Source organism: Platalea leucorodia, assembly GCF_965183815.1.
Source record: "Platalea leucorodia genome assembly, chromosome: 6".
Taxonomy (NCBI): Eukaryota; Metazoa; Chordata; class Aves; order Pelecaniformes; family Threskiornithidae; genus Platalea; species Platalea leucorodia.
This window is the reverse complement of record NC_138828.1, coordinates 77194259-77205540: the sequence shown is the minus strand read 5'-3', so window position 1 is coordinate 77205540 and position 11282 is coordinate 77194259. Positions and strand designations below refer to the sequence as shown.

Genomic DNA, 11282 nt, shown 5'->3' with positions numbered 1-11282 from the left:
CCATTGCTCTGGCTGCCTTTTGAATGAAGGAACTGCCTTCTCAGTGTGGGAACGAAAAGCATATCAGTCGTAAGGAGGTGAATCCCAGAAGGCGGCACTTAAATCCCAGAGGGGCAGAATCAATCACACTGCAGTGTTTTTGTGCAGGCTACTTAGGCATTCAGAGGGCTGGCAAACACAGGATAGGTCTTAAGCATTTTATGGAGTTCTAAGTGTATATCTCATCCTAAAAATGCTATGTGACACTAAGTCTGCCAGCTCCTGCTACTCCTGCCAGGCTGAGTAACGCTGAGTAATCCTGCATTAACAGCTGATGAAAAGAGAGGTCAGTAGTTCATTTGACCCAAGCTGGACTTCTAGATAAGCAAACATAAATTGCCCAGCTCATTAGGTCATTTACAAACTGGAATAGCTCCCTGCATGGCAAGGACGGCCACACCAAATGCATGAGCAAGACTGGAGTGCTGGGTCCGGGTCTGGCGTGGAGGGATACCCAAATGCAGTTTATGGCCAACTGGAAGGGTGAGGTGCACTGTATTGCACACAGAGGAAGCAAAAACTAATGCATTTCAGACTGTGCCTGTCAGGTCCTGATGGCTTCCAAAGGATCCATCCTCATGTTCATCTTTGAAAAAGTCACGGGTGTGTAGTTTTGCTATTTCCATGCTCCCAAATGAAGTGACAGCAACAGTTCTGAATAGAGACTTCAGACAGAAAAAGTTCAGTGTTTCTGGCTGAAAGGAGAAAAAAATCAACTGTGGTGTTATGAGTTCTACTAAATGCACCACGCATAGTATTTGGAACTGTGAGCCTTTATGCCCATTTTGTGATTTGAGCTTGCAGGTTGCAGAGGCATGTTTTTCTCAAAATTGAAGCAGGGAAAAAAAATAATCTCTAAAGTCATAATCATGTACTTTAAACATATTAGGATACATGGAAATAATATTTCAAGAAGTTCAGGTGTTGCCCAGCATTGAAAGACACCCAGCAATTTCTAATGGAAAACTGATGAACACAAACTTTGCTCCCTGCCCAGTCTGAAGCAGCTGTCTGCAAATCAACCTGGGAACAGTGTTTTATGTCTTTACGACTTATTGACCTTGTAACTTCTTTCTGGGGAAAAGACCCTAAACTGCCGTGTTTAAACAATCATATAGTTTATGATGTTACAGGTACAAGGAGTGACACTGGGTAAGGGAATGTGTCAAAACCTCGACCAGCTGAACAGCATCACATACAAAGATACAGATAAAAATTACCAGTACAGGTGTCTGTGGGAATTTCACCTTACCCAGCTGAAGATGCCTCCTTGAGACTTGTGGAGGGGACGCCTGTCACCAGCCCCGAGACAGTGACCACTCATCCTGTCCAAGAGCTTTTTGGTCAAGACGTGCCCGACGACCCCGTTCCAGGGTGCCCATAAAGCTTGCTTAGCAAGGCGTTGCTGCAGTCATTCCTGTTAGACATTATCCATAAGGAACTGGCAATGAACAGCCAGTGGCAAGGAGGGAGATGTGCAGGGAGAAAGGCTAACAACAAAGAGAATCCTGAAGAGCTTGAACACTACTAGTTTTTGCTTTATCAAAAGAACAAGATCCTTTAAAGATCAATGATGGGTCAGAAGAAAACCCTTAACCATTTTTTTCACTATGAAGAAAAAAAATCCATCTGCACTAGTTGAGACAGACTCCATCAGAAAACTCCAGTTTCTGCATCCCAGTAAAACTCCAGTGGTTAAAAAATATCACTATGGACTCTTTCCCTGATGCAAATTAGACCCCGACACTGTCATCCAGGTAGGCAGCAGAGCTGAACTGGGTGGGTTTCTAGCTAGGAATAACTCAGCAGGAAAGCAGGGTGCTTCAGGTCTGCTACTGGTGGCTACTTAGACTCACAGAATAATTGAGGTTGGTGAGGATGTCTGATGGTCATCTGCTCCAATCCCCAGCTCAAAGCAAGGCCAACTTCAAAGATGGGTATGGCAGGGAGCTTTGTTTCATTTACTTAGCACAGAGCCTGTCCAGAACTAGTAACGTACATTGTACTGGAAGCACCATCATGTTGCATTAGAGATGTAAACTGAGGGTCTGATTTGCTGCTGTCATTGAAGAGCCAGTGGCACTTTTCCTGATGCTATGTGTACTGTTCTCAAGGCCTGAACCCCAGAAGGCAGAACTAGAATTGGAAAGGATCCCAATGGGCTACGCAATCATTCTCCCTGTCCCAAAGCAGGATCAACTAAGCACAAGTATATTCTTACAGATATCTGTCTATCTTGTTCTAGAAATGTATTCTAATAAAGATTCCAAAAGCTCTATTCCAGTCCATTCAAATGCTTAATTATCACTAGCATTCTTGAGAAAGGCTTGCTTAACACCTTCCCTAGTTACACCTTGCTGAAATTTAAGCCCCTGACTTCTCATTCTATCTCCAGGGGACCTATAGAGCAGTTTATTACCGTCTTTATGACAGCCCATTTCATACTGGATGGCTGCTTTCAGATCTCTCCTCAGTCTTCTCAAGGTTAAATGACTTAAATTCTTTCAGTCTTTCCTCACAGATGATGATACTGTCTACAGCTCTGATCATTCTTGTTGCTCTCCTATGGATTCCTGTTGCTCCACATCTTTTCTGAAATGTAGTTCTGAAATTGGGCAGAGCATTCAATTGAGCCCTTGTTGGGGCTGAAGCGAGTGGAGGGATTGATTATACCGGTCTTGATCGCTATGCAAACACCCACAAATTCCCAGGTCTTTTCTACCTAACTGGCTGTTCCCTACATTTTGGGAAATATGTTGCCTACATTTGGGTAGCTAACTGTTTTGCTTATGTGTAAAGCTTTGCACTCATCCTCACTGAATCACTTCTTTTTATTGATTTTATACTATTATTCCACTGTGTTAAAATCCTTTTGAATTATAAACCTATGGGCTGTAAGGATTTAAAGCAAGATTTAAACTCTACAAACACAATATAAACAAGACTCAGAAGCTTCCCAGAAAAGAAAGAAATGACTCATTATCAGAAAATATTCGTTTTGTTGTGCAATTATAAATGTCTGAACAATGAATGGCCCAATCCGGAGGGGTGAGATTAATTAAAGCAGTGACTACCAACCTGATTACCAGGGAATGGGAAGTGTTAAGGGGTATGGAGAATGCTAGGAAAAGGTTAAGGTTTAGGCCACATATGAGAAGAAGTGAAAAAAAAATAAAAAAAATTCAGCTCCAAAAGAAAAATCAAATGTATCACAAGCCATAGTATCAGAAGCAGCACAACACGGCCAGAGAATTTGACTAAAGCGCAACATTTACAACACTTTTTTAACCTCATCTGTGACCCACAGAGGCCCTGAGGGAAGATGTTGACTTCTCCCAGCTCGAGTGTTACAAAAGCTCATTATATTTAAAGGAAAACCTCCCTGAGAAGCTTATTTAATTTACCATCGCAGTTCAAGTGAATGGACAGGAAGATAAACAGAGATGGGGATTGCTGGCAGGCGAGTAGGGTGGCCCAGCTTTCAAACTGCTGCAGAATTTATTCACTGTAAAGAAATGAAGTTCTTATAGGTGTCCTTCACATGCAGTTTGGAGTCAGTCATCAATCTGAGCTGGCTTTGGGGCACAGCTTAGAGTTAAAAAGAAAAGGAAAAATATTTCTGGCAGAAGTCCTGAGGAGACTTGTCTTCTTCACCTAACCAGGTACCAACAAGACATTTAGGATAAATCAGCAATGAACTAATTTCTGGACTCAGCTGGATGTGGGCTAATGGTTCAGTGCAGAGAGGCCAGGGTAAGCCAGGGAGATACTTAGTTTTGTCTCAGTCAATTCTGTACAGAAATGCAGTGTAACAGGCAGCAGCCACTTCTGGGGAGGATGGAGGTTGATTCTCAGGAGCCTGTTAAGTACAGCTCTCTGCTTAACACACAAATTGGAAAATGGGATTGTAATCTGATGCATGACACGTTTGAATAATTAGAAGTGAGAAATTCAGTGTGCACAGCAGATGAATCTGCCAAAAAATGAAGGGGGAAAAAAAAGAGAGAATTTCTACAGTCAATTTTTGATACCATGGAAAAATGGATCATGAAATGAACAACTACAGTAAAAACATAGTTGGCCAGAAAATAGTCTCCAAAATGGCGTAAATTTATCAATTCCATGCCAAATGGTAGAGGGAAGCAAGCTGACGGCACAGAACTTAGAGGTACAAAGATAAGCAACATTTTTTTTTAACTTGTGGACAATTAACAGTGAGCGTTTTACTACCAATAATAACAGTATCTATGAAGTGCAGGGGAAAGGTTGGCAATGGATTAAATTTTCAGTGTAGATAGCAAAAAAAGAGGAAGAAAGAATCTAAAAATTATCTGACTAATTAGCCTTGAATGGAGAAGGTGACATGGAAAAATGCACCAAAAATGTGTAAACGTTGGCTGGAAGTTGGACCTCCAGAATTCAAAACACAAGCAGAGAGGATAACAAATTGCCTGGACTTACAGCGGATAATAGACATACTTGATAATATGAGAGGGTTTTACAAAAATGGGTGGTAGAAGTGCACTTCCAGGATGTCTCAAGAGAACCAGCTGATTGTAGGCTGCTGTTTTCAGCAGAGATGAGCCGATCAGGCTGGGGAAGTTTCCCAGGAAGGCAAAGACAGGCCATGATTGAAACTTATTTAAAATCCCAGAGACACCCTGCCTACTAAAACTATTGCAGAATGGCAGAAATAAGAATTGATTCCTTTCCACTCCCTGAATGTTTCTGACAACCTGCTAATACCAAAAGGAAGTATGCCAGCCAAAAGCGAGCCCGTGAGCCAGGGAATATAGTAAATGCTGGCGCAGAATGAGGCAACACAGGTGGGAAGGAGGAATGAAATCCCAAAACATTTCTGGGGCTTCTTCTGGTATGGCACTGCATACTTTAATGTGGTACAGCAGAATATTTGAAGGGAATTTCTGGTTTGTCTTTCAACCAGCTGACTGCTGTTGTCCAACTGGAGAATGACATAAGATCATAGGAAAATTCAGGTAAGATGGGACCTCAGGAGGTCTCTAGTCCAACCTCTTGCTCAAAGTAGGGTGAGCGATGAGGTTAAGACCAGGTTACTCAGGGATTTATCCAGTCTGGTCTTCTAATGGTGAAGCGAGAAGAGACACTTTAGGCCATTGAGGAAATATGTCAGGAAGGCATAATACAACCTTCAACCCACTCTTCGGGAGTTTTCATATCAGATTAAACAAGAAAGTGAGATATCAGGTTCTGTGGACTCCCCAGAATGAAATGAGTTTACTTTTAAGGGCTTTTTCTTAATCATTACCAAGAACAAATGATGCCCTGGATGCTCTAGCAGATTCATTCTCATCATCTACTCTCAGTTTTCAAAAACAGAAAGTTGTTTTCCCCCCCCGACCCCCCAATTAAAATGTCTTGCTCACATAAAATCTGAGACCAGTGTTTGAACTACAGTTATTATCAAGTTGGACCAACATTCAAGACGAGAGTCCCGCTGTTCCACGGTGGTATGTGGACATTAAAACATTCAAGCCCTGAGCAGATATGTATCGGTCTTGCCATGCCCATGCAAATGCCAGCACATAGCTGTGCTGTTCCATTTCTCACAGACACTGGGTTAAAGTGTTTTCGAATAGCGTTCCTTCCCCGCTGCTCCACATGGCAAACGAAAAGATTTACAGATGATCTAAGCAAAGGTTCAGGCCACCAAAGACACAACTGAAATTAAACCCAAAGACACAAATCAGTTCAAAAGCATTATTGCTGTGTTCAGAGAATCAGTTAATGAAGTTTCTGCCCACAAAAGACAACTGTGATCTCCCACACTCATTGATCAGTACTTTTGTAGGGTTCTGCACTTCAAACAGAAGTTTTGTTTCTTGCTCTCCCAGTATCTCTTCATAGGTTGTGGGGAAAACGGAATCATTTTAGAGATCAAACTGAGAGTTTTAAGGATTGAAAAGGGCTCTTATGATTGCTCCTGCTCCAGCCTAACCATGTTTTACAGTCCCTTTCATGCATAACCAAAATAACCTGAAAAGGTTGTCATTTATTATAATAAGGGTCTTGAGTTCTCTGGTGTGAAATTATTGTACCACCCAAAAGGAATTCCTGGCAGTCATGAAATACAGATATTTTCACCTGTATTTATTTGGGAGGAAATCTGTGGTCAGGACTGGCCTTGCTTCCCTATAATGGCTCTTTAGATTCAGGCATGCTGCAGGGTAGCTTGCCTAGAGTTTGGAAAAACTGCACTCCCCTGATTTTATAGTTATACATAGATCAGCACACAAGTGTGGTAAAATTGATGCCTTGTCCAGAGGACCTTGTCGGGAAATGGATTGCAAACATTACCCTATCTATCTCAGGCAGCTTGTTCAAGGAAATGACTGCCATGCTAAAGAGATATTTACTTCTGCAATTCCACAATTTGAAAAACAGAACTGTTTCCAAAACCTATATTGCTATACGGGATGGAAGGCAGTGCGAATGGATTGCAAAGCAAAAGCAATTGTCCCAAAGACTCAGCACTCTTCTCAATATCTGGGAACTTATGAGTTAAAAACTGAGGAACTTTGAAGCCAAAGCACTTCAGTGAGGTCTGAGAAATCTAATAATCCACAAAATCTATACCTTAACAGAGTAGCACATGGCAGACAGTGAAGACTAGATACTCACCTGGCTATCCAAGGAGAACAGAACCAAAAGATCGGAGAACACATCCCAGTATTTTTAATGAATAGTACAGCAGACGCTGGTTGCATGTACATCAAAGAGCTCTGGTCTCCACCTAGTTATGCCATAAATCTATACATGCTAGTTAGCTCACAGTCTACAGTTAGAAGAAAACACAGTGTCTTTACTGGAGAATCTGGAGCACTGAAAAGATAAAGTTCATGGTATGCATCCTGCAAGCTGTGGGGACACAAACTGCACCAAGTCTTGAGATCTTGGTCATCAACAGTCCTCCAAAATTATGCCAGTTTGCCTTTTGCCCCCACACCAGTGTATGCAGAATGAGCCCTCAGACACATGTGATAAAGCGGTGCCCTTATTGCTTGGTTCTCTTCCTTTTGGTAGCTTACTCTTTGGAAACTTAAAACTAGGAAGAAAAGTTGTAAAAGCAGAAGGGGCAAACGTGGTGCCCAGAGGAGCTCACAGTCCCTCTCTGGGACACAAGGAGAACAAAATATTAACTTTGCCCACTGCATGACAACCTAGACAAAGTGCATGCGTCTGGGGAACTGTGACTGGCAGTCTTTTGTGAAGGGCTGTGTTGGCAAATTTGTTCTGTATGGTGACCTCTGCATTTCTGTAGCTTCATATTTGAACAGACGTCAATTCACAGGACAGGATCAAGGTTCTTTATGTTCTTAAGTGCGTATTTGTTTTTTGCTAGGCTGAAGGGTATGCCTAATATTGTGCAGGACTTGAAATAATACACTATCCAGTTTAAAAGTATGCATCCTAAGAAACATACACAAGGTGGAAATCAGCTGGGAAATGTACAAAAAATGTTGACTTCTTTCATATAGCATAAGCTTAGAAATGTAGCCTTAGAGAAGCAAGGCTTAATTAGCACAGCCCTCCTGGAAACAGTAGGTCTTCAAGAGGAGTGAAACAGATGAGAGAGTAGAACATTTCACACTTATTCAATGCCGTTGCAAACACAGAAAGCTTGAAAATGGCAAAAAGCAGAAGAAAATTCGTGCAACCTCTTCTCTGTGGGAAAGGTGGAATCAGACCCTCTGCTCGCAGGACCCGGTGCGGTGTCACAGCCATGCAGGCTGGGCTCTCCCCCAGCCAAGGAGCTGACCCCTAGTTAATATGTAGAAGGTTCTGACTTTGCTTACATGACCACTGACAATTTTATAACTATAATAACCAATTTTTAGAAACGACTGACTCACTTCAGCTGACAGGTTACATATGATTAATACGCAACATAATAAAACAATGTTTAATAGTTCAATGCCTTTAAGCACAATGCAAAATTGTTTAATGACACAAATTAAAACTGCTGCAAAACCTCTGTAACTGTACACTTTTAAAATTTAAATTATATTACTTTTTGATCATTTGAGTTCTAATGCTGAAGGATACTGAACACCTCTTAAAAGTTTTGTGCTTGACTTCAACTTCTAAATAATTGGTAGACTTTGAGGACAGTTTCACATTCCACAAGCACGGAGGCAGACTTTGGCAACCAGTAATGTTATGAAACAAACTCATTTAAAGAATAAACTCTACAGAAAACCAAAATATCAATAACAAATCCAAACATTAAAGTAGCAGCCTGAATCCTAAAAAGTATAAGGCTGAATCCTAAAATTTATCTAAACAATATTTAGCATTACATCAATAATAAAAATAATAGATTAGGCAAAACTATAATACTTCCTCTAAAGTATGCTATGGCTACAATGTACAAACTGAGTTTGAAATTAATTGAGCTGACAACAATCTGGTTATTTTTAATGCATTAAGGTATCCAGTTTTGTTTACCTGTTTTGCTCCAAAATTCTAAAGATAAATTAAGGTGGAGACTCTTCATTTCCATAGAACTCTTTTTCTAAGTCTGTGGAACATGACATTTAATACGTGATGCAAACCAAGCAGCTGCCTTCTATTCACAAATTATAAAATAAGCTGAACACAACAGTTAAGCACTGGCTGATACAGTTCACTGTCTTTCTAATGCCAGATCAGAAGTATTTCACACAAGCACTTCACAAAATACTTAACACTACAGTTTAAACATCCATCTAAGTCAAATATATTTGTCATGTTCCCAAAGGGTTAATATTGTCTTGCTTCATTTCTTACATGTAGTAATTTAGCTCTGAACAAAAGCGGCTCCCTGCTGGTTACCTTGGCTAAAGGAAACACAATGAACTGGTAAAAACCAGTTTTATCTCACTGCTGTTGCCTAGGGCTACAGACAAAATGAAGTAAAAAAATTCACATGCAGAGTATTAGGTGCTTATGAAAGATCCAGCAGCGCTGTTGCCTAGCGATTCAGCGAGGAATCAGCATAGGCCAATGAGGTGTACGGGTACTGAATAACATCCCCAATGACTGCTTTACATCTCCTGCAATTCTGTCATACACCCCCATGATTTCCCAATGGTAAGAATCACTTTCAAGGGAACCTGTCAGAAAAAAAAATGAAAATTTAAACAAACAAACACATCACATATAGCAAGATTACTATTTTTGCTTTTCCCTTTGGATGTTGATACTGCTCTAGATTACATGCCTATCCAATATGAAATGTTCCTCGTATCTATTAATACTTAATTGTCACTACAATTTTGATTAAAACACCTTAACAATTAAGACTAACCTTCAGTTTTGAAGTTGCAAATACATGTTACTGAATTGCAAGGAACGTGCTAAAACAAATTTCATCTTATTACGCTTTTGAAAAGAGCTACAAAATCAGAGTGTTTATAATCAGCAACATTTTGTCAGTAATGCATAAAGATACTAGGGTTTTTTTACCATCCACTTTTCCAGTTCTGGGGTATTTTTGTTGTTGCTTTGCTTTGCAGTTACTGGTGCTCTGTTACACAGTAGATTTTCTAACATGAAAGCTGCCTCATTAGCAAGGACTATATTTTGGAAAAGAAGCTACTTCAAAGATAAAGCATCCTTTTCCTCAAAGAAGAAAAAGAAATCTCTCCCCATTAAGACTGTATGTGTGCTCTACTTTAGTGACATTTTTCCTCTGCATTGAAAAATAATATTCATATTAACAGAGCACATAATACATATTTAGTTGAAGCAAGCGTGCTGAAGGAGCGCAGGAGCATTTCACAAAAATCTTTTCATCTTCAACATCTCTAATCCCAAAATATGTATTCTTACTGTATAGAAGGGTAAACAACATGAACAAAACTACAGATCTTTTTTTAAAAATCACTCTCAATTTCTCCTCTGAGATCAAGCTGTTGGTCACTTTATGTTTTCTATCTATCTGGCCTCTGCCATTGATCCATTCGTGATGCTTCAGAGGAAGATGAAGTGTCTTCATGATGCATGTAATCTAACGTGCAGTAGGATTAAAAGAATGTCATGACTCCTACAGTAATTTGCTCAGGAAAAGGAGACCAAAACAAGGGTAATAAAACATGTATCTCCAAATACTTTTACTGCTTACTAAAAAGTCCTAATCTTTGAGAACCCCAGACAACCACCTATTGTCCAAGAATGTGTTTCTTTTCACCTATTAAAATGTAGTTGTTTTTTAACAGAGAATTGCTGTTCTCATAGGAACGACATATTGAATCCATTTGCTAATGCATCGAGATGAATTTCTCAGTGTGTGATAGTAGACACCTTAGACAGAGATGAAAGAAACTGTGTTCTAAGATAGTGTGTCCCATTTTGTCCATAGGACATTAAAACCTTCTGCCAGTTAGTGGTTAGTCTGAAATGCCTAACATTAAAATGATATTCTGCCCATGTAACTATGAACACTCTCATTAACCATGTAAACATTTGTCTGTCTTAGAAACCTATTAAATTGTTCAAATTTTATTTCATGGCAATGACTTCCTCAGGCAAAGTATGAATGATGTTGTCTCGGACAAAGTTGCCAAAAAGAGTCTCCTAAAACTATAAAGGAAGGACTATAGTGTTGCTGTTCACTTTATATACCATCAATAATACCATTATTTTAATGAACCTTACAGCAGCATGAGTGCCAGGTGCCTAATACCATCACTAAAAATATTTATATGTAGTACTCCTTGAAAAACAGTCTTGCTTCTATTTTCAAGGAATTTGTTATAAAAGAAGCTAGGCAAGCACAGATGTACAGTGTAAGCAACCTATAGAAATGCAGTTTACAAAGCCTGGGAGTGTCAACGCAAAAAATGTATAATCCCAGTATGGTCAAAAGGTCTCACTTGACCAAATCTGGTAAAGAGGAGTACAAGTTCTTACAAGGGTTAAGTGAACAGCAAGGGGGGTGGGTCCAGCAGGGGAAGGAGAAAGAGTAATTTAGATCTCAGCTACCCCTCATTCTCTCCTCTCAGCTCTTGTAGGAAAGATAGGCTCCATGAGGATCCAGAAATACGTAAGCGCAAGACCTCCAGAGAAAGCCTCACAAAGTGTCTGAGATGCTGAAATAGATATAGAGGATCCGGAGGAAAAAATACAAGCTAGAACTGATCTAGTAGTTTTCTTTTTCAATGGTTTCCACTAGCGCAAGTCTCTATGTTGCAACCATAAATAGAATAAATGATCTTCTGTCC

At 40.0% G+C, this 11282-nt stretch overlaps 1 protein-coding gene across 1 annotated transcript in view; it reads right to left on the bottom strand.

Moving 5' to 3' along the window:
• Window positions 1–9104: 9104 nt before the first annotated feature.
• Window positions 9105–11282, bottom strand: part of POLN (DNA polymerase nu) — a gene marked incomplete at its 3' end in the record, with an annotated part of 104837 nt that continues 102659 nt past the window's right edge. Inside the window, 1 exon segment of the mRNA XM_082316275.1 lies at window positions 9105–9173. Coding sequence (XP_082172401.1) covers window positions 9105–9173 — 69 coding nt within the window.